A 25,862-nucleotide genomic window follows, 5' to 3' on the forward strand; every position below is an offset into this window, starting at 1 on the left:
GATGTCTATAATAATTTTCACCAACGCTGCCTTTCCGCTTTGCTATTTCGGATCTGCTTTTTCGCTTTGCTTTTTCGGATTGCTTTTTCGGTTTGCTTTTTCAAACTGTTTTTCGAACTGCTTTTTTCGGTCTGCTTTTTCGGACTGCTTTTTTGGACTGCTTTTTTTGGTTTGCTTTTTCGGACTGCTTTTTGTACTCAAATATTTTTCTCAATGTAGCACAAATAGAAGACTGAAGTATCTTCCTCCCTGCTACAATAATTCAAGTGATATTTCACACCCTCAAAATTGCTATCAATAGGAAGTTTTCGTTTCCTACGACAAAAAAGTAATCTGTAGAAACCCTAGGCTCCACAAAGTGGAACAACAACAATAACATCAAATCTGCCTGCTGAGAATGAAGCCCAGGGTGCCTATTTATTCTTTTTTCTCCACTTTCTCCAGAAACTTCTAGAACATTATTTTATTTAAGTGACTTTATAAAATATTTTATAATTCAAGTCACTTTATTAAATTAATTAAATATAAAGTTACCTTTTAATATTTGTTTATTTGATAACTTTATAAATAATTAACTTAATACCACTTATTTATTTAATTAAAATAATTAATTAGTCATCCTCATAAAATATTCATTATTTTGGACAACTTAATTAATTTAATTAATTAAATCAAATTACCTCAAAAAAGGGGACATGAGATTTGACTGCAAGTCAGGAATAGTTACAGTTGTAGTAACTGTCTTTTGCATCCTGTCCAAGACTTCTGTTAATGTCTTCCCCAAAGACTTTACAAATTTGTTCTTCTTGAACAACTTACTCAAAGTACTCATCAAGCCTTTCTGATCTTCATCATCAGATGGAATAGATATTGTTGTTGATGTTCCAACTGTTGTTACTACTAAAGCTACAGTAGGAATAAGTGTAACTGCCTTATTTTTCTCTTCCTCCACTTTCTTCTTTTCCTCAGTATCCTTCTTTGCATCTTCTTCAGCTTTCTTCCTCTTTTCATCTTCTTCTTTCTTCCAATGTTCTTCTTTTTCTTTTCTTTTCTTTTCTTCTACCTCTTTTCTTTTCTTTTCTTCTTGTTTCTTCTCTACCTGTTCTCTTTGTATCTTTTTCTTCCTCATTGCCTCTACGTCTTTCTTATTTTCGTCTTCCTCATCATCAGAGCTGGAGTAGGCAGTGATATTGCCAACAATAGTCGCTCCATATCCTACAAAAGGATTCTCCTTTATATCCACAATTATGCGTGTATTATCCACTTGCATGGATTCAGTACCCATAATGATATGAGGTGGTGAAAGTGTTTGTTGTGTTTCCTCTTCTTCTTCCTTTTCACTGAAAAGTGTATTTGTCTGTACATACATTGGACTATCAGCCTTTGTCTGCGCACTCACCTTAGGTACTGAGGACATATATGTTACTATAGCCTCCTCAGCTTCTAGTCTTACTTCCTCATAATTGCCTCGCATCAGAAGAACTACTCTTCTTTTGTTCCTCAGCAAGGGCACAATACCCTTCAAAACTCTGTATGATTCCTCTTTGTATCCAACATCACATAGCTTATTTATTGTTGTGATCCTCATATTAAAATCCTCTTCCAACACTCTCTTCTTCCTATTAATCAACCTATTGTATAGGTCTTCAAGAATCTTATTTTGGATATTCTCAAATTTCTTTTTCTTCAATATCATATTTCTTATAATAGCATTCTCTAACTGCCTTCTATCCATATTACTATACATGCTGTAATATTTATTCAACTATACAAAATCATCATCATTTATTATTTGCATATTCAAATTCTCTACCTTGGGTTTCCAAGCTTTCTTTCTTGTTGTTGTTCTTACTTCTTGTGCATCTTATTCAACAGGTTTATCTTCAGCTTCATCTTTAGAACTTTCTGAACTACTCATCTGCATTGTTTTCCTCCTCTTTCCTGGTTCCCTGGCAATCTACTTGACCCTTTTCTTGGCTTGTGGTACAAGTTCTTGCTTAACCTTTACCAATCTCCCTGATTTCCTCTGCACAATAGTTGCTTCCACCTCTGGCTGCCTCTTTGTTTGTTCATGTCGTGTCCTCACTGGTTGCACTTGCGCAACTATTGCATAAGTTGCAATAGGATCTTGCACACAAGGTTGTGCCACTGTTACTCCTTCTGAAGGTCCTGCCACAACAATGGGAGTTGCTGCCAATACCTTAGTTTGACCACTAGCTTTCATCTCCAACGTAATTCTTTTAATCTCATTTAACTATTGTCTTGCCATGCCAGATTCCTTACGAATGGAATCTATCTCCTTTTCAACCTTTTTCTTGCTCTCTTTGCTATATAGTTTTGAATGAACTACTCTTGATCTCTCTTCATAGGTTCCCCATCTAAGGTAGTTAGTGGCTTGCTCAGATTCAAGTATGATCTTTGCATAACCTTCTATGAGCTCTACACTCATCTCATAACCCATAGGCTTAATGAATTTGACTCTGGGAATCACTGCTTCCATGCAGGTGTTGTTTGTCTTCACCATGAAGCATATTTATTCCTTATACTTCTCAACCATAGAGGGAGGTATTCTATACCTCAATTTCATCTCTAATTGAAATTTTTTCATCAATCTATCAATGTCGTCAATTCTGACATTCTCTGGTTTAGATCTGTAGCATTAAGTCACCATTTTCATTGCACACTTGTTGCTATCCCAATTTATCATTCCAGGAAACTTTCTTGTAGCATAAAAGAATATATGAGTCAATAGGGACTCAAATCTGAATACAATATTCTTGGTCTTTTTCAATCTTGCAATGTTATTTAACAATTGCATTCTAACAATCTCGCATAACTTAACCTTTCTTCCTTCAATTGCCATTACATATGTCGCTTGAAGAAATCGAGCTAGTACTAAGTTAACCCTTGATGCATGGTTCAACTTGTATCCCAAAATCTTGGTTAACAACTTTACTCCTTTATCCTGAATAGGTTCAACCTTCATGTTCCTTCTGTCGAACTTCGTCTTCAGGTTCGTCTCAACCATTTTCCTAACATTCTTCTCATTTACAAGATAGCATCCTTCATTGCCCAGTCCTGTGACCTTGTGAATTAGGTCATCGTCAATAACAATCTTCTCATCTCCTAACCAAAACATATCATCATGTGCCCTACTCAAAATAATTCAGGTCCACTCGTGATTATCAAATTCCGTGTAAAACATATACTTCACCAAATTCAAATTCTCTAGGCACGCAAACTCAAACTTCAAATATAAAGTCATTGTTGCACATCCTTCCCAAAGTCTCATGAATTTCATTATCACCTATGCTCTCAATTTTATAGTGAATGTAGCTTCTTATATCTTCAACATGTAACATATTTTCTAGAACTTGCAAAAATGCTCCCAACGGATCATCCAATAAAGAAATAAACGGATGTTTCTTAAACTCACACTTTGGTCTTTCACTCACATCATACACATTCTGACTTGCCATTTGAACTATAAATACTGAAATACTGAAGAAACTGGGTTCAAGCTTTGCAAAAATACCTTAAAATCAATTTAGGGCTTCTACAACTTTCTATTTCTCAAACTTTACTTTGCACTTCAATTCATTGTCAAACCACTCTTTCAATTCGCTCAAGACACTTCACATGAACAAATGGCACATATAATCTTGTTTACAATCTTTCAACCTTTCCAAATCGTATTGCGCATTAAATGTTTATCTACCACAGATTCAAATGTTGTCTCTGTTTACCAGTAAGCTTGATTTCTGAATTCCTACTTACTTTGATTATATCAAGTCTTGCGCACTTGACCATAGCCTTTTCTCTATGTCCTTAACCTCCTATTAACTGTGCAACTTCCAACTCTCTCTCTAACATCAGTTATGACCAACTATTGCTCTACTACCACTAGAGCTGCTTAATTCAGGTAAGATTTGTCACAAGCAATTTGTGACTTTAATGTCCTATCAGGTGCATCGAAAATTTATTCCTCCAAAACTGTATAAGAGCTTTTTGGATCTTTAACTGTCACAAATGCTTCCTTGAATTCATCAACATGTTCCTTAATTGTTTCCTTCTGACTGTTGTTACTGCCATTATCATTCCTTCTATCATTTCTGTTGTTGTTCCTTCTATTATCTTGATTCCTTTTAAAGTTCCTTACATCCATTCTGTAATATCTTGTTGTGTCTCCAAAGTTAATACATAACTAGCATACAGGTGCATTTCTTCTTTGATTGGTTCCATTCTGATTCTCAGGTGCTCTGCAATTTCTTGCAATGTATTCAGGGTTGTTACATTTGTAGCACACGAACTAGTTCTTCTCTTCATTAGATGTTTCTCCATTAATGAGTTTGTTTTGTGATCTTTCTCTTTCATTACCTACGGGCTTAGTATTCCTAGACATTCTACTATTTGTATTATTACCATCAAACTTAGGTCTCTTACATTCTACTGCCTTATGTCCATAATCATGACAATTATAATAATAGAAATTAGTAATGGGTTTAAAAGACTTACCTGTGCAATCTCTTTTCGTGTGTCCAACTTCATTAGAAATGAAGGATATACCTCTGAACTCACATCTTACTTCCTTGGGTGGTTCATCTTGCTTAAATTCATCAACTTGCTTTGGTTTCTTAGGTTCATCAGGTTTAGCTGACAAATCAATCAACTCAGCTTGCTTTGATACTTCAATACATGTGCTTGATTCTACCTTAGATCAGATTCCTTAAGGGATTCAATAATTGAATGTGGTTCTCTTCTGATTTCAACTTTCTTAGCTGATTTCTCTCCAATCAGATATCCAAGTCTTGTCTTGTCGTAAAGTCTCTAATGAACTATCTTCTGATCTATCTACTCACAACTAGAATAAATTTTTTCTAACTATTGCTTAGCTTGTGTCAATTCACCTTTCACAATAATATTATACTTTTCTAACTCAGCATGTTCAATCTTGATAGTATCTAGTTCAAGTGTAACTTGACTTAACTAGGATCTAAGGTCTACATTCTTAGTTTTCAGTCCAAGTTCCTATTGCCACCATTTTTCTTAAGACTCAACTTAAGCTCAACTATTTTCAGTTCATGTTTCAATATCTCATTTTCCTGCTGAAGATCTCCTACTTCATCATTGTCACTAGTTTGCGCAATTGGTTCCTTGCCAGATTCTAAATCATCAATCTTGTTCTTTAACTTGCCAATGTAAACTTTTTCATCTTCATACTTATCTTTCAAGTTATCTCTTTCTTTAGTAAGAAGGTCAATCTGCTCAAGAGCATCTTCTAGGTTTTTATTCAACTGTTGCATATTCACAGGGATCTTATTTAAGTTATTAAGCCTCTTCAAAGTAACTAAGCTCTGATACCAATTGTTAGAAATAAACAATACTGAGAGGGGTGGGGGATAGTGAATCAGTATTCTAAAAACTTTTGCCGACAACTGAATATTGTTAATTACTTTATAACTTGCATACAAAAGTAAACCAACAATGTTGAACGATAAATATAACCATGCACATAGATAACTCATAACACCATTATTTGTTAACTAGGGAAACCCTGACCAAGGGAAAACCTCGGTGGGGATGATACCCACTAGATAATTCACTAAACAATAGGATCTTGTTAAGGATATTGACCATGTTAGGAGTCTATGAAGTACATAGTGTCTCGAGTCCCTATTAGAAGACTAGGCCTTTTTATTAGCCTCAATTTTGTTAGGAGTTGCTTCAACCCTTTTAGGAGTTGGTAGAACAAATACAATGTATGCAAGAAGAGCCCACTACCCTAACATAAAATTATACAATTCAATTCTTTACAAGAGAAGATATACATACAATACTTGTTGTGTGTTGTACTTTGCACTTGTTCTAATCATACATCAAAATTTGCATCACATAAGGCTCGCACCTCTTACAGATCATTCACGTGATAGATCGCATATCACACCACATCCACATTTACTGTGCAAAATAAGATTTCTACTTATACCTTGCTCATTTACAAAATTTTGCTCAATCGGTCTTCATGTATTCACACATTTGACATAATATAAAATAATGTACATAAAGTCGGCTCATCATAACTTAGTAATTATTTTGTAACCAAAATAATTCCTAAGGCCGTATAATCCAATTCTCTGCTATGCTCTGTTCTGCTCTGAAGAATACCCATTCTAGTAATTTAGTCATAACTCGTGCCATATTGTCCATACACATCTGCGCACTAGCATACGTCATCATGATACAGTCATGAAGCTCTCCTTAATTGCACAAGAGCTATCTCTCAAAGAGTTGTCCTCCAAATAACATCTATTCATTGTGCTGCTACAAACTGTCAAACACTTTGACAATTTTCTATATCTAAATGCATAAATGAAATGTTGAATGTATGTTGCCATAAATGACAACCATTAAGACATCTATCTGACCATATTGCCAACAGTTTCTTTCTGTCCAGTTGTGATGGTTTTTCTCTTTCTGTTGAACTTGGCTATGGATTGTGGGTGGTATGGTGCGCTAACCACCCATATGCCTTTTGATAGTTTGTTAAAATTCGTTAGTGTTAAGTGCATGAACCTTAGTACTTTTATTAACTGTTATGATGCTACTTCTATTTTTGATGTAAATCATTAAGGGATCTGCTTGGTTGCCTGTTGGCTTTCTGCTGGTAGTTTTGCCACTATTGTAAAGGGCCAGCCCCCTTCTTTTGGCTGCTTTTATATCAAAAACAACATAGAAGTAGAAATAATGAAAGGTCAACCTCATCAAAATAAGAACAAAATCTTAATGGAGCTAGAAGCCATATATTATATAATGGATGTCACAAACACAATTAATGAGGATCTAATCATACGAGAAATGCAATAGGATCAAAACAGAAAAACACATATTGTAGAAAATACCATAGTACAAGAGGAACAAGAAATGATTAATGAGACTGTGGATATTGAAGAGGTGGAACAAAAAAGACAAAAAACACATTAGGAATTGCAAAACATTATGATGGAAGGGAGATTCCCAACTATGGAAAAACTCTAAAAAAGAGGTGGAAAAAGCTTTAGCCGAATTGGAGCTACAGGAAGGATTGGCTGAGAATCAGTCAAAACTTATATCTTCTTTTCAAAATGGGACGGGGAAGTGCCTTCCCACATTGTCATGAAGTTAACAACCTGGAACATTAGGGGATTAAATGCCCCTAACAAATAGTGTTTACTTAAATGCTCCTTAAAAATTATGAACTTAGAAATTGTTCTAATACAGGAAAACAAAGCTATCACTAGATGAAGTTGAAAAATTCAAAAGGTAGGTTTATGGCAAGGATAATCCGTTCAGACACAAGAAGCATCAAGAGGACTTCTAATGTTATGGAACTCCAGAAAGGTACTTTTTGAAACTCATATCAAAAGGAACAACTGGATAGGAGGATGGCTTAATAGTATCAACAACCAACTTAAAGTTTTTTTTTTAAATCTTTATGGCCCAACAATTACTATTAGTAAAATGTTTAAATGAATGAAATCGGTTCTCTATTTGATCAAATGAACACCATCAACTTCATTATAGGGGGAGACTTATGCATTCTTAAATAGAACAAAAAAAAGGGAGTTTGTTAAGAACCTCAATCCCTCAAAGATTTTCAAGAATGGATCAATGATCATAATATATTAGATATCTAAATGTAGAATGAAAATTATACATAGAATAATAAGAGGGAAGGCACTAGATTCATAGAGGAAAAATTGGACAGGTTTCTTTTCAAAGGAGATCTCAATACTTTTAACCAGACACTATCAACATCTATTTTGGATTTAGGAGGGTCAGATGACCTATCGATAAGTTTAGAAACAACAAAGTAAAGTTAACCACTTGATTGCCCCTTCAAATTCGAAAAAATGTGGATTTAAGATAAGAAATTAATGTCACTACTAGAAAAATGGTTGAAGGAAGGCTCGTATGAAGGCTTTAAGCTCTTTTGTTCTATGTCAAAAATTGAAACATGTCAAGCAAAAAGTGTTAGATGAGATAGAGTATATTTAAAAAATATATATGACGAAGAAGTGGAAGTTGAAAAGGAAATTGTAGAATTAGAAGAGAAAATAATGAAGGAATAAACAATGAAAGTTATTTGAAAGAAAAATCTGAAAAAAAACATGAAGATCTAATATCGAAAGAAGAAATTTTCTGGAGGCAAAAATCAAGAGAGGTTTGGTTAGTAGAGTGAGACAAAATTTCCAAATTTTCCTTAACAGTACCAAAGTTAGAAGGAACATCAACAGAATTATGAGTATTAAAACGCTAATGAAGACATGTTAGAAAACCTTGTAAGACTCATTAAGGAATTGGTAAATTTCAACAAAAACACTTGTAACAATATAGATAGGCTTGATTTGATAGCTCAAAATCAAATGCTTAGTAACATCCCCAAGGTGATTACAAGAGCAGAAAATAGATTTCTTAATAAAAAATTAATAATATATGAAGTAAAGAAATCTCTTTTTGAACTAAATCCTGACAAAGCCCTGGTGCATGATGGTTTTCATGCAAGTTTTTTTTTCAGAAATATTGGTGTTTCCTAGGTAATGATCTTTGGGAACCAACTGAGAACTCTAGGAGGGCAAGACATTTTCTAAAAGAAATTAATGATACCTTTTTAGCTTTAATCCCAAAAAAGAATAGAATAGAAGAACCACGAGACTTTAGACCAATCTCCCTTTGTAACACAATATACAAGGTAATGTGCAAAGTCATAGCCAACTGACTAAAGACTCTAGTAGTTAAATCATTTCAAATGAACAAACATGTTTTGTTCCAAATAGATCTATCTTTGATCGAATCATAATATTGTAAGAATTGGTGCATTCAATACAACAACAAAAAAAAAAAACAAAAACCATACATGATAATCAAACTAAATATTTGGAAAGCTTATGATAAGTTAGATTGGAGATTCTTATGCAAATGTTTAGATGTCTTTATTTTCAAAAAAATGGATTAACTTAAACTTAAATTATATATCAACACACAAAATATTTATTCTTGTAAACAACTCTCATGAGGGTTTCTTTGATAATTCAAGAGTAATAAAGCAAGCAGCCCCTTTATCCTCTTTCCTATTTGTTATAATGGTTGAATCTTTTCGAAGAGGTATTGATAAGGCATATTTAGATGGTTTAGTTTCAAGTATCAAAGTAATTGAAGGCGTAGAAAACATCACTCGCCAACAATTTGTAGATGATACAATTCTTCCTCACGAAAGTAAAATTTTGAAGCCCAAAGGTTACAAGGAAGTACAAGATGAGTATCAAAAAGCATCGGGTCAAAGATCATTTTGCGACTAGTCACATTGTTGTTGAATCTCACATCTCCAAGCCAAATTCTAAAAAAACAAGCTAGCTAGTGGAACGATGCACATCTTTTTCAATGTAGATGGAGCTTTTCAAGGATTTACTCCTTAATTCAAATCTTGAGGAAAAGATGAAAAGCAATTATCCCTTTATCAGAACTCTCTTACTAGTTCAAATCCTAAGGAAAATAATGAAACACCCATTTGGTTGATAATGGTATGATTTTTTATTTGATACAGATGTAAGAGTGGACCTCTTGTCCATAATTCTCTATAAAAATGACTAATCCTTTTCCTTAATTTTATCTTTATTAATTGTAGCCCTCCTTTACTTATTTTTAAACATAAGTCTTTCCTTCCACTTGGGTTGCCATTATCTTCTTTCTCTTTATCATTTGATATATTCAAATGATAGAGATAAATAACCCTTATAAATTATTTATTAATGTTGATTATTTACTTATATATTAATATGATTTATTAATGCTACCATGTAGTTGTGTGAACTTGCGAGAGAGTGTATTTTATATGTATATTTTAATAAGACATGTAAATTGACATAAGAAACATGAGTATTTGTTGATCATGCATGATAATAGAAGCTACATGAATTTTTAAAAGAAGAGGATCTTCATTATTTTTTTGTCTAAATAAATCTTTTAATTCATTCTCTTGAGTATGAATTATTTATGATGGTATTCTTTAAATAAATGCAAAATTTTGAACTTCTAGCATTCATGTTGATTATGGTCAAAATATAGATACTCAACTTAGATTGAAGAATTCTAACTTTTATAAAATGGAAACCAATATCCAGAGAACCATTTTCTTGAATGGACGATACCACAATTACAATTGCATTAAGAGTGAATGTTCAAAGTACTAGGAAATGGAACAAAAAGGTTTTAAATGTGACAAGAGTGGGTGACAATTTAGGCATTTGTCAGTGAGTGCACTAAAATGATCAAATCATGTGCAAGAATTGTGAATTTAAAGCATCAACACAAAGTGATGTAAACCTAGGTTAAAATAAGTGTTAGAATATATTGTTTCATGTGGACATACATGCCAAAGTAGATCTCTAGAAAAAGTAAGCTTGTAATATAAAATGGTATCTATCTTTTAATTTGAACAACTAAGCCACTAAAATAACTATGGCCTATAAAATTTGCACATAAGTTGAGAGTAAAATGAGTGTATCATATACCCCAACCAATGTGTGTACTACAAGTGATTGCACATAAAGAAAATAGAGAAAGAGAAAAAAACATGAATAAACTAAATGATGATCATGTACATTTGAAATGATAATCTTGAAAACTTAAGAATGAAAAAACATATGCATACCCAAGGTACACTTATCTATAAAATTAACTAAGATATTGTTCACAATGTCTTAAAAATATACCCCCCTATTTTGCCCCTAGGAGAAGCAAGTATGAGCATGTGAAAGTTAGTAGAATCTTCCACACTAAGCAACAAGATCAAGTAAAACCATATATCCTAGGGAAACACAACATTAATAGTGATAAACATGTAAAATAAACAAAAAAGGTATTTCCATAGGAATAAAAAGTTGTATTAGGGTAACCCAATGCCCTCTATGACTATCACTCGCGATGCTATGATTACACATGTTATAGGCTAGTGGGCCACAATCACAAAAGATTTTGTTCTATAAAATTGGTTTGCGCAAGCATGACACAACAAATGTTGTTATCTCCATGTCATGCCCTTGATGTGGAGATTTTCAAATTGACGCTTCATTGTCTTTTATTAGATTAGTAGGGAAAGGGTGTTGATTCCATTAATAAAAAAGACCGATAGAGTTAAATAAACAACCCAATAGAGTTAAATAAATAACGATCAGAAGAACACCAAACATTGAATAACATAGGTTACTCCTAATGCTAAATAATACAAACCCTAACTCTACTAGAGTCGAAAGCCTATCCAAATGAAATAATACTAACTGTACTTGAAGTAGTAAAAAATATTAACCAAAATATCATAAAACTATACGTAACTATAGTTATAATTAAAAGGTCGGCAAGCATATCCAAATGAAACTATATTAACCATACTTACAATAGTAAAAAAAACTGAACCAAAACATTTTATAACTATGCTTCACCATAAGTATTTTGGAGATCCTCTAGTGCCTCCTTCCAATTGCCAATTTGCTCAGCCTAATTCTCTAAACATTTGACTCCTTTATTGTCCCCTCTCTTCTTGAGTTGCTTTCTGATTTTAGAACTACATATGGGCATCCCTATAATAGCTTTAATCATTATCCCTCATGTGATCAATATCAACAACATAACTGTATCATACATTTCCTTATTTCTTTCATTCATCCTTCTTTCATGTATACACACTAAAATAGTCTCCTTGTTATTCTCATCATCCTTTTTATTTTCATTAACATTTTACAGGGCATCTCCTCTACTAATATATGTCCATATTTCAAATCTCTCATTCTTGGGGTTGGGGTTCACTTTGGTACCCTCATATTCTATGTTTTCCATTTATAAATTAACCTCTCACTCCTGTTATTCGTCTTCCTCCTCATAAACAACCTCTTGACTATCCTCCTCTAAAATAGTGTTATTCTTCTCCCAAGATGTCATTTTTTATCATCCTCAAAAATGATTTTTTTGCCTTTATTTTGTGGGGTTGAGGCAACCTTAGGTAGCCTGGAAAATTGCTAGCCTCTCAAGTGAGACCCTACTACTTGTTTTGGGTTATTTTCCTTTATGTTATGTATCCCCCTCGTCGTCATCAATAATAGTAACATTGAATCCTTTTTTTATGGAACTCCTTCTAGGTAATCTTCTAGGAAGACCCAAGAAGATCAAAAGCGATTTTACACTTTTACAAGTAACCATAAGAATCTCATTACCCTAAGGAGAAGGATGGTAGACATTCTTGGCTTTAGGATAATGGCATAAAGTCTTTTGTTTTGGATCTTTCTTACCAAAGGAACTACCTTTCTCTGAACCTTCTAGGAACATTATCAATACATTACATTGTGGGTTGGGGGAAAGGGGGTCGTTCATTTTATTAGTCAAAATTTAGTGGGTTGTCATGTGGGTCGAGGTCAAAAGCATGCATATACCACACCATTATCAAAACCTAGTGAAGCAATAAGGAAGATCAATTCTCTATGCTTTTTTGCTGAGACAAAAAAAAGATAAAACACACATTGATATTTTCTCTATGCCTAACATGGTTTAACATTAAGGGAAAGTGATAGATGTGAACAATCATGTATCTACTCTCAAGAGTGAAGTATTGCATGACATGCAAACTAACCAAGGAATAAGGAGGGGGAGGTTCAAACAATCATTGCCCATTTCGAAAACTCTCGAGTTGCTCACCATCCTCTAGAAATTTGTCAATGAAGATTTAAAGGAGGGAAGCCATCTTCAAGAGCTTCAAAAAATCCTAAGGAACGATATTGCATACTTCACTTCTTTTAGAGTCATAAGTTTTAACATTCCCTTGAGGTCTTGTTCTATTACATATATTGGAATAAATTCCTAGCTCCTCCATCTTATCATTATCATTATCTACCTCTCTTTGTGAGTTGTCAGAAAAGGAAACAACCTCCTCTACAATTTTAGCCTCATCTATCAAAACTATACTTCCGTTCTTATTGTGTTCCTACTTTTGTGTTTCATGGTACTTGATGGAAGAATTTAGCATTTTTGTCTCCTTCAACAAGTCACTGAATTCTAGACTTTTGCTTTGAAATATCTTCTTTTTCCTTAGATAACTTAACCCGTTGAGCACAAAGTTCTCTTTCCTTGTTGCATATTTCTACATCTCGAACTCCAAGCTCTATTTGATCCCAAATTTATTTTGAGGCCTAATGATAGAGATTTTTTCTTTTGAAAGAATTTATGTTCCACCCTTTAACTTTTTGTTTAACTCTATTTGGCTTTTGAGAAATATTGTACTAAAATAATGATTGTCAAAATGTATATCTAAAGATGTGTAGTAAATATCTTTGTCTCATTTTATCTTTTTGTTAAAGATGTGTTTGTTTCTAAAATAGTTATCAATGGAAGACTTAGTGCATCATGCCGCCAAATATTGTTCAATTTATGGCTTGTTAGATGCAAACATTTCCTTCATTGTTGTGTCTTATTATATTGTCAAGTGTAATGGTGTCATTTGATGAACTATTTTCCTTAGTGTTTTGGTATCCCTAACAACTAAACTTAAAACCATACTCCTCATTCACTTCTTCATGTTGATGTGTGATAAATTAATCTCCTTCAATATCAATAATATTATCAATTGATATTATATCTTCTTAACTAAAATATTGGAGTTTTTATTTAATAAAACTGACAATGGTGCATTCATGCATCCTATGATAATCACACTAGAATGAATGATCATCTCTATGAAGGATTAAAGATGTGATCTAATAAGATAATTCCTCTAGATCATGTAATGCCATCTATATTTTCGAGTACAAAACAATTTAAGGATCAAATATTTAAGAAAGTGTAAGAATCCATCAAAATCCTTGAGACATGCATGATTATCACCAAAGAAAAGGTTCTATGTGAATCCATAAAAAACAATGAAAATAGCTAATAAAATGACAAAATTGGGAGGAAACGACACACATTCAATGTGGTTGCAAACTACAATAAGAATTAGCAACTATAAGAAAATAATCTCTAAGGAAAAATCTTAGGGTGAGAAATCTAAAAGGTGCAAGTTCGCTAGGGACCAAACTTTAGTCAAGGCACTAAATACACAATAAGAAATCAAATTTAAAAATGAGGGTAAAAATTTTAGTCAATCATATTTCAAACTCAAACTTAAAATATCTAACCCTAAGGCTACACATGTCAATTATGGGTAAAATATTTAAGTGGTGGCTTGAGTCTTTGGTTTTAAATGAGTCTATAGATACGATAAAAAATTACATTAACTTATGCATTCAAAATACCAATCAAAATACCAATCATCAATTCATCTACTATGACCAAATTTGTGACTAGACATTTGTTTCGCATTTTGAAAACCCAAGTTCACCTTAGATCTAGGAGACTCAAATATCAACTAATTATTATAAACCTCTTTTTATTAGTTTGTTGAGTGTAATGGGATGTGTACTAAAAAAACAATTCTTATCTTTTGTATTAGATTAGACACCATGTACATTTTAAAATGATAACATCTAATAAGAAACATTTTAATGAAGACATCAAATTTATGTGTACTTTATTTTGTAAATATAAAATGCATATGAAAAATTAGATGTCTTATTGCCCTCTCAAACTCCTTTTCTCCTTGGGAGATTGAAGTTCATTCTATCTGCTCCATACTTCTAACCTAAATGAGTTTCACAATTGCCTCACTAAATGATTGAGGACTATAACAATGATGCTATCAAGGTGTGAATGCTGAAGGTGTTCTTTCTCAACTCAAGATTATGGTCCTCCGTGGATGGACCCTAGAACACAATGCAACTTTTTAAACTCTTCAAGGAAGACATATTCAGTACCACTAAGATTTTTGAAGGTTCCAAATGAGAAAGAATTATTCTCCACCATGGATGAGGTCAAATCTATTAATGACACTTGGAAAATCAAACAAAGACAACATGGTTTATGTTGTTTTTCATTTTAATTGTTCTTATGTGGGCAATATATCATTTGTATTAAGAATACAATTTATGTGTTTTAGACTCCTCTTATTGCTTATTGATTGTGTGCCCTTATAATCTATTGTATCTCTTCTTTGAGAAGTGGAAAATCATTTATCTGTTACTGTTCATCTCTTATTAGATGAGTGAACTATTTATACAAATTATTTAATTATGATTGGTTGAATTGGTTTGGTGCTTTTCCTACAAATTTCCACATTTTAATTTTTTTATTTAGAAATATTAAGTATTTCAAGATTATTAATATCTAAACTATTATGAATCACTTATGCTCACCTTCATTATTCATATTTTTCAGTATATTGCAATCTGAATACCATATACATTTACAATTAATTTCTAAAATTAACATTTCAATTTATCAAATCAACTCCTTGATTGAATCTAAATTTTTTAATTGCATACATTTTTATATTATTTTAATTAGGCTATAATTATATAGAAGAATTTTTTTATGTTCCCAACCATCCAATTATCTTTCCACCAATATAATCACTCTACAAAAGAGTAATTTCAAACAAATACATTTCCTCTATAGAGTGTATTAGTCATGACTTTTTTTTATAGTTATAATTGGGAACTAGAAGTATCTAGAATTTTGTTTTCATTAAAATAGAAAGGCTCTCTAAAATCATATCATAGTTTTTTATATTTTACAATTTTGTTATATTTCTTGATTTATTACAAATAAATTCTTTATTAATATTTCACAAATCTTAATAACATAATATTACAAAAAATAATACTATATATATGATTTATAAAAATTAAAACTTCAAAACAACTACAATTAAGTTCAATGTCAATTGTTTGTTACTATTTTTATTTTTTTATTTCAATAAAATAAAACTTACGTGTCATATATGCGATAAATAAAACAGCATTATATAAATGATTTAAAAAGTAAATATTAGGTGAAAAGAATTATAAAAATGTATCTATCAATTATAGATATCAGTTTTCCACAATCCATAAGAAACCTTTGTTGTATTACTTCTAGGCAGATTGTGTGATAATTCTTGCATCAACGTTTCGGATCACACTTTATGATTCTTGCATCAACGTTTCAGATCAAGATGGAAGAGCTCAAGGAGAAATTATCACACAATCTGTCCAATAGTGGGATACGTTGATGCAAGAATTATCACACAATCTGCCCAGAAGTAATACAGCAAATGTATCTATCAAACTTTTAAAAGAATAATTCATTTGTTTTATTTATTATTAATATGAATTAAAGAATTAATAAAATTAAATTTCCACACAAGCTTTCTCTTAAAAAGATTTATTTTTAGGATCTTATAATATATTTTTTTAATACAAATGCTTTACTTATTATTAATATGAACTAAAAAATTAATAAAATTAAATTTTTAATTAATACACAATCAAAGTTCTCTAAAAATCGAGACATTATATTTTTTACCATTTATTAATTATAAATTCTTTTGTTTTTCACTTTCTACAATAATTTTTCAATTATAAATTCTTTTGTTTTTCACTTTCTACAATAATTTTTCAACTACGCATTCACGGAAAAACATAATTATTTATTAAGATAATATTTGAACCATATTATAGTAAATTTAAAAATGTATAATAATCAATTATTTATATTCAATAAGCTCGATACAATTACAATTGATTATAAAGACAAATACAGCCACTACGTGACACTTATTTAAAATGTTTTTATAAATTTGAAATGAAAGAGAAGCATTTTCATTTTAATATCTTTTACTGTAAATAGTAATAATAATTGTTAATTTTTTAATTTATAAACAATTATTATTTATTTAAATATATTTATAAATTTCATTAATAATACATATATATACTATAATAAACAATTTTTTTATTAGTTTAGAACACATTATTCCATATGCACAAAATTTAAAAAAATAAAATAGAAATTAAAATATAATCAATAAAAATATATCTTAAATTTCAATATTATAAATTTATAATAATATATATTTATATTATAAAATAAAATATTGTGTTATCTATAATAACTTTTTAAGTTTATTTATAATTTAAACCATCTTATTTAAAGTTTTATTAAAAAATAACAATCTCCAACGAATTTTCAATCTTTCAGTGAAAACTCACCATTACAGCCATCAAATTCACGTCGCTTTCGTTGTACTTTAAAAATGAAATAGAAGAACAAAAATTTTAAAAAACCATCTTTGTGGCAGATCACGACTGTTTACTGCATGAAGTTGAAGTATTACAACAATCCAGAATCCAAAAAAAAAAAAAAAACAAAAAAACAAACAAACAGTAACCATAAATGATCGAAATGTGCACACACAAAATACCCGCATTCATCAAAATCAGACTGCAATGCTGCTGGAAAACTTCCGATTTACTGGAAATGATTGAAAAAATGTGATGACAAGTTCTAAATCAACCAAGATCAAGTTTTTATTTCGCAAGGAAAGCCAACTCACAACAATAATTAATCTACAGAAACACCCACGATCCAATTCATCCAGAAAACCCAGTTGACGGTGAACTTGAAAAGAAAATTTTCTGTTTATCTAGCAAGAAAAATACTGAAAACACAAAATGGGTATAATGCATTTTATGCTATGATTAGTAAAGAAGAGATTTTGCACAAGAATTTATCCGACATACCTTTGCAGAAGAATCCTGAGCTTCAACAGTTATTCTCATCAGATTCAAAAGCCTTTCCTCTTTTAAATCCTCCTTCTCAAACCCAACTGAATCCATCTCAGTATTCTCAGTTCGCTTTCCTGCTAGAATAAATTGCAGGCCTCTCTTAACCTCACCAAGGTACTGAAATAAAGTATGACCGCCATCATTTTGTCATTAAGACAAGTACCTAACCACACAAATTGTATGAGCGTTTCCAGTATGGGCATTTATTTAGTCTTATCTATTATGGGCATTTATTTAGTCTTGTCTATTCAGCACATGCCCATAAATTGTACCACATTAGACAGCTTGGTCGCAATTATTATTAACTACATTAAATTTATTTAATAATTGAAAACAAACAAATTATTTAATCAAATGTAATGTGATGTGTTTTTGAATTAACAGGGAGTCAAAATAAGGGGTTGGCCCTTACGAAGACAAACTGGCCTACAACCAGCAGATTACCAACAAAAGAGAATTACCCCCTATAACTATTTATCAAATGCAATTTGTTGCTGCATAGCTAATTCGCATTAAAAATTTGTCCATCCAGAGTAAAATATTTCGTATTCATAGTGTCTCCATGTAGAGCAAAATTTGAACAAAAAATACCGTCATTTGTCATACTAATTGTAATATGTAGCTTGGCAAAAGTGGGTGTATTTATTTGATTGGTTATGGCAGAAATTGGATGTGACAGTCTACATGGGCATTTATTCAATCTATTTGTTGAGTTGCTTTTCAACAAGAGAGGGAGAAAGGAAAGGATTGAGGTGTTTTTATAAAAAACTTACAAACAATGAGAGTGCTTTTTAACACCATTGAAAATGTATGGATTAAGGTTATTTATAGAAAGCATGCACGTTTTCTTATTCAAAGAAGAATACATATTTATAAAGAGGAGTCAATGAGTTTGACTTTAATATGGTAGCAATATGACAAATTGATTTATTATATTGTACTTGTCAATGTATAGTCTTTAAATGCCCAAACATATCCATATATCATCACTTACACATAAATATATTTCAATTCAACCACAACCATGGTTGGTTAGGGTTATTTTCCACGTACAAAGGTATAGTTGAAATATGCAAAGTGAGTTTATGAAAAATAAAATGTAATATTTATTTTATCATTCAAAGAAAACAATACGGGATCAAAAGCATGTCTATTTCACCACTCAAAGAAAACAATATAGTCATCAATTACACGAGCATACTCCACTCATCACTTAAAGAAAAAAACACATAATCATCATATACACAAGCATACCCATCTCATTTCTTATGGAAAATAATACTTGGTCATCAATTACACAAACATACCTAGCTTATGACTTAATACATGCACAAGTATACACATCTCATGATTAAAAGAAAACTACACATAGTTGCCAAATACAAAATAGTGCCCATCACACCACTTAAAGAAAACAATAATGATTGTCACATGCCCATGTCATCATTTAAAGAAAATCAAGTCACTCTCATAAAATAACACTAATAACCATCTCATCACTTCAAGAAAAAAATTGATGATGAAATAATACACAAGCAACATATCTCATCACTTAGAGAGAGCAATAAATGTCAATCAATGGACCCATGCACATCTCATTACTTTAAAAAACAATGACAATATTGAATACACAAACATACTTATCACCCATATGATCATTCAAAAAATAGAAAGTACTCCACATTTTAATAAGATCGTTTAAATATAAAGGTGTATTATATATGATTTTATAATATTTATTATAAATCTATTTTTATTTTAATACCTTTCATAAATATTTTTTATTGTGAATATTTTTTGGTGTGAATTTAAAATTTATTTATACATGTATTACTTGACATTAAAAAAAATTAAAAATTAAAATATTTTTTTTATATAAATAAAATTAATACAAATATTTTTTAAATATCAAATGAAAAGCAGTATAATGACCAAAATGTCAAAATATTTGCTCAAGCATATCTTCTTGTTAACCCCAATTGATAATGTTGTTATTATATGTAAAAGAGTCATGTCGATTGTTCTGTTATGTTATCATTGATGTCAAGCCTTAGTTGGTTAGAAATTATGCTAACTCAGTAGAGTATTGGATCATCTTATTGATGAAGAGGATTTGAAGAAAGTATGATGATAAAGAATTGATAAGTGTTGGTATTTAAAGGGTACTTGAATGAATTGGACTATGATGTAGTATAATGTTGGTTTGATTGTTTAACAATCATGTAATGTTGTGATTAAGTTCATAACTAGTTGATCAGTGAATGAAGGGATACAATATTAACTGAGCTACTATAGTTGACATCGAGCACCTGACAAGGAAGAGTTAAAGCTTAGGGTTGACCAAGTAATTTTAGTGTTAATCGAGTGATATATTGTCTAAGTAAATTTGCAATATTCACCGAGTGAAGAACAAAAGGAAAGATTAATTTGAGGCTAACTTTTCATGAAAATTAAGAATGTTTGAGAAGATCAAAGGATAGAGTCAAAGTTAATTACAAGATCTACTTCTGGAGAAATGTAATGAAGACCCGATGAAGGAGATTTACCAAGATGGAGAAAATCACAAAGTTCAAGGAAGTTATATTTTCTAAGTGACTAAATTCAATGAATCTGAGGTCTACGATCATGATTAAGCAGTAAAATATGGAAGGATTTGGAATGGTAAAGTTTACCATTTAAGTAGATGAACAGGACTATTTTTTGTTGCTAATGTTGGTGATAGGGTGTTGATTGTGCGAGAATTTTCGTTGAAGATGAAGAAAGAAGAACAAGGTAAACCAAGCAGAATGAAAGTGACAAGATCAAGCGAAGGAAGTACAAAGTGAAAGTGAAAGTGTATGAATCAACCAAACAGAGATCAAAAGGAAGATATTGAGTGAAGTAGAGATCTAAACAAGCAAGGTAATGCTAAACCTAGCAGATCACTTGATTGTTACTCTCTTACCATTGTAGTAGATAAAATCTTTTAATCAAGTGGTCCTAACAAGTCTTTGAAATCCTATATGGTAGCATCGATTAGTGATGGAGGAAACTTCATAGTTAAGCATGCTCAAGCTAGAGTAGTACTGGGATGGGTGACCTCTTGAAAAGTCTCGGTGCTTCACCCTGGTGAGCATCACCTAGATCCAATGAGTGCTAAGTGTTCCATTTATTCTCATGAGAGATGGATTCATGTTGAATCACTACTCATGAAACATGGTTCATTGAGTTTGACTCAAAATCACAAAGTTAAATCCTGATAGCAATATCACAAATTGACTTGTTGTGGAAATTATCTCCTACTTATCAATTGAGGAGCTTAAGGGGCTTTCTAATGAATGGTTCATAAGGCACAACACTTGGTGAAGGTTTTACAAATGGGGTTGCAAGCTTTGGTTTTAACCATAGAGGAAACTTCGTAGTTAAGCGCGCTCAGGCTAGAGTAGTACTGGGATGGGTGACCTCTTGGGAAGTCTTGGTGCTTCACCCCTGTGAGCATCACCTAGATCCACTGAGTTCTAAGTGTTCCATTTATTCTCATGAGAGATGGATTCATGTTGAATCACTACTCATGAAACATGGGTCATTGAGTTTGACTCAAAATCACACTGTTAAATCTTGATAGCAATATCACAATTTGACTTCTTGTGGAAATTATCTCCTACTTATAATTGTTATGCTTCATTTTTCATTTTGTCTCTCTTGATGTTACTCTGTTCCATATCTTTGGGCTTCCAAATCTTTCTCATAATTTAACCCAGAATACTCACACACAATATTAAATTATCCTTGGCTTTGAGTCATTCATCTGATCAACTTCAATGGGTGCCCCAAAATAATCCTTGTTATTCTTTGTTGGGGTTTGAACTACATTTGGGCAACTATAGTTGATGAATATTTGGCTGTCTTGATAACCCACATAAGTATTTCTATTAGTTCTCAGAAAAAATGGAGGGACTGAATTGTGACTATTTGCACTAGATTATATAGTAATGCTCACTGAAGCTAGATTGGCTTTTAATTATCTCTCTAAATTCTAAAATATTGAATAAGGCTATCAAGAAGATCAGGACTATGAAGAGACATATCAACCCTAGTCTTAATCTTAAGGCTGGGAAGAAATCCCGAGAAATAAAAATCTATATAGTCGTTACATTCAACGTACATCTTGTGGGTTTTTAATAAATGCACAGAGACTCCATTGCTTTATTATAAATGTATGTTTCTAAATCGCACATGTCATTTTATGTTCTTCTAATATAAATAAAACCCTAAACTAAAGAATTTCCATAAACTCAACTAAACATGCACCAAGAAAACACTCAAACAGAGGGCCCCCGGGCCATAATTCAACCCAAAACACACACCCAAACACATTTGAACAACAACTCCTCCAATAATTATAATGGAGGAGTTTCTATTGATAACTCTTACCAAGAATCTTACAGGAAATTCAAGAGACAAATAGGGTATCGATTGCAAGAATAATAGTGAACTAATTTTTAATGTAGTAAACCAATCCTCTCAATCGCATAAATTTTGGATTTATGTAATTGACGTGAAAACAAATCATTACCAATACGATTTGGGCATGAGAATTTTCTACTTGCTTGACAATATGACTTAAAGTTTTTGTTGTTTTCTTTTTTGGATCTCTCCCATTTGATTAGAAGCAACTATTGTGCTTTATTTGTACTTCATATTTTGCAAATATAATTAGCAGGGCATTACCAAGCACATAGCTGATAAAAACCCCTTTCAAATATGCTTTAATCCATGAGATATCTTGCAATCATTTATGCTATTGAGCCATAGATCCTTTTTTTGGCTTGATAAAAACACTTTCGTAGGGCTTCCCCGTACTTAAACCCAAAACACACAACCAAACACATTAAAATAACAACTCCTTCAAGAATAAGCCAGTGACTCATAACAAAACTCCTCTAAGAATTAACCAAAACAGTCAATATTAAAAAAAATTAAAAATTCAACAGAAGGTCCAATCGACCAAAGCATTAAAAAAAAAAAAAGTCCAATTGACTAGAACATTAAAAAAAATCTCAAATCCAACGCAAATGAATATCGGGTCTAGGTTTAAACCTCATTTGAAGCTCAAATAGTGCACCCCATCTGACATTTTAGTGTAATGATGATCCATTGTAGCTTCTTAGCCCAAATCAACGCCCATACACGGTGAAGAATCTGCAACGGTAAATAGACAAGAAAATGAGAATAACAATCAAGCCACAACTATTTACAAATTTGAAAAAAGAAAGATGTGAGAAATTTTCTATCTGAGAAGTTTCCTCACCTAAAAATAAAAACAATGCCTCCATATCCAGTGAAACTCATGCTTGAATTCTACAATGTAAAAGGGAAAGTGTCTTGCCACAAAAGAATTGGATCAGCCAAGAAGCTAGGCTGCTCTATGAATTTTTGACTCACCAAAAATTGACATTGAAAGCATTTAGATAGTTCTAGATGATTTCAACGGAATTCAACGTCTATTAGGGAAATTCATAGTAATAAAAGATAGTTTATTAATTATTTACCCACTATCTAACCTATTTACTTAGATGTCTTTATTAAATACCTACATATATAGAGGGGGAATTACTACAAATTGTTGCAGCATGAAATAAATATTAAATAAATGTTCAACGTATAAAGCATGCAACTACTACAATCAAAGGAGAAATACTCAGCCTCTATCTTTTCAAACAGTCAACTGTAAACTTCAAAAAAGGTGGAGTGAGTTGTACGCACCGAAAGAACTGACAATACCAACTATGAACACAATTTAACCAAGTGGGACGATATTGGATAGTTTTCTACCAGTTTAAAAAATACTTTATTACTATTACAAAAATTTAAAGCACCATCCATAAGATAAGAGTGTATCGAAAACACCTATTGTTCATTATACACTCTAATAGGATAAAAGAAAATACTAAACACTAAAAAGCTAAATATAATTTTGTTCATTTCAAACAATACAATGCTACAGTAAATTGAAAATATTCTTCTATTTGATAGGTAGGAGTTGAAAAACAATTTGACATCAGTGGATGCTATAGTTACCTACCTTCGGCGGGGACTAATAAGTATATAATTTAGTGATTTTCCAAAATGGGATTTTTTAATAATTTATTAAAAAATATAATTTGCATTTAATATAATTATAAGGGAGTAAAATCTTCTTATACTTCTTAAGTAATTAATTTGACATTTTTGATATGTTAATTGTGTTAAAAGGGTTCATAACTTAAATACATCAAATTTACATCAACTATTGGCCAAAGAATCCAAAAAGAGGCTATAACATATAAATCTACCCACTAGATAAATCAAGTGTCATATGTTGGTTCGTTTGTCATTACTAGTTATGTTGACATTACAAGAATGAAAAGAAGGTGTTTTCCTGTCACCTTTGAGGCACCCATAATCTCCTTTAGGAGCGCAATAATTTTGCTCACCTACAACCATTAAACATCCTTGTGTTCACCTCTCTTCTAGTTTAAAAGGGTTTTCCACAAGTCATTGTTGTAGAGGATGAGTTGTTAGGAAAATATCTCCCAACCTTGCATTTACGTGTGGTTACTATTAGTAATAAGTTTATATTTGAACATAAATTCTTCCTAAAAATTGTTCAAAGTTTTGGATGGACTAGAAAAACATGCCGCTATTTTTTTAATGAATAAACCTTCTTTATTAATTTATAATAATAGAGTATCTATATTCACAAAAAAGGCTAGGAGATGTATGATCACCCCACGAGAGTCACATGGCCTCAAGCTGAAAGCATAAAATATCAACTATTCATCAAGAAAAAAATGGCTACAGCCCAGAGAAAGCCTCCTCAAGTGGCCAAAGTAGTGTTGAATGAGGGAAGAGGGTCCTAATGATCATCCTTACCCCATACATCAGTGTGGCTACGAGTGGGATCTAGAATAGAGCACCCGTATTCAATATCTTTTTCTTTTTCTTCTCTTTTTTCCCTTGTAGGGGGCAAACTCATCATATCTAGGCGAGGAAACCCCTAGGGAGAGATGGTAATATGCCAAGTAGAATCACTGCTAGTATTAGGCCAACTAAAAGTACTACGAATGGAGTGAGCTAAAGAAAGCAAGGACCACCCCATGGAAAATCTACAAAGTGCCAGAGAATTTGAATGATGTCTCCAACCATCACCACCACTACCACCACCAAGAGACATCGACAAGACTAGGACCTTGGGGTTTGCAACCAGTAGGCAAAATAATTGTGGCCACAAGGTGAAGTTCGGTCAGTAGAAATAGATTCTGGTGGCACTCAAGAAACCATACAAGGGACATTACCCCAATATCATAGTAACTGTTGTAAGTGAGCTAACTGCAAGGCCACTTTATTGGTATGAACTTGAATATGCATTAGCACATTATTACATACCCAAAGTATGCATAGAGGCATTAACGTCAAGGAAGTTGTGAGTAAAAAAGAAAAATGTTCCTATCTTTCCATAAAGTGAATAAAATCTCCATCCAAAAAATATGCCAACTTTGAGAGAATTTGAAGGCGGTTCTGGGTGAATCGCCCAGTATGACTATATGTCAAGAAAATGGCTTAAGCCTAAATGGTCTAAAGAAATCATGAATCCAACTTTAATGTTGTTGACCTCATTGAGAAAATAAAAAATATGCAAAAGATTTATGTTTGCCCACAAAAAGAGCATTTGAGATCAAGAACCCAGGAAAATTCTTGAGTCTAGAACCCAAGGGCAACCTTGAAATTGAACACACCAGGAAAAGTGTGTAATCTTGGGTTCTATGGTGGTGGACCAAACATTGAGAAATCCAATCCTTTGGGCTTTCTAGGAAGACTTCAAGTGCCAACATTTGTTGGTTATGGTGTCCATAGGAAAATGTGGTACCAACCAATGATGACCCATTTTGGGTTTGTAGCTAGAAAGAGGAGTCCAAGGATACTACTTCCAATCCTTCCACCAAGGTTTAATGGATTGGATACTGTTAGCCAAAATCACCCTCCCACCAAAAAATTGAATTCAAACAATAGTCTATTTTAATGGTTGCCTAGGGTTTCTTATGAAATGATTTAACATTGGCTATATTCCTTATTTCATATTATGCCTTAGAACATTTTAAGTCATGACCATGCAATTCACAT

The 25,862-nt window shown here is 32.0% G+C and overlaps 1 protein-coding gene across 3 annotated transcripts in view; it reads right to left on the reverse strand.

Moving 5' to 3' along the window:
• Nucleotides 1-17,911, reverse strand: part of LOC149539227 (uncharacterized) — a 137,966-nt gene extending 120,055 nt beyond the window's left edge. For all 3 annotated transcript variants that reach the window (XM_089800562.1, XM_089800563.1, XM_089800561.1), the window contains exon 1: nt 17,676-17,911. In XM_089800562.1, coding sequence (XP_089656688.1) covers nt 17,676-17,771 — 96 coding nt within the window. In that variant the 5' untranslated portion in view covers nt 17,772-17,911. The remainder of the gene's footprint in view (nt 1-17,675) is intronic.
• Nucleotides 17,912-25,862: the final 7,951 nt, after the last annotated feature.

This window comes from Cupressus sempervirens, chromosome 9, assembly GCF_028749045.1.
Source record: "Cupressus sempervirens isolate cs-2001-9-10 chromosome 9, ASM2874904v1, whole genome shotgun sequence".
NCBI classification, from domain to species: domain Eukaryota; kingdom Viridiplantae; phylum Streptophyta; class Pinopsida; order Cupressales; family Cupressaceae; genus Cupressus; species Cupressus sempervirens.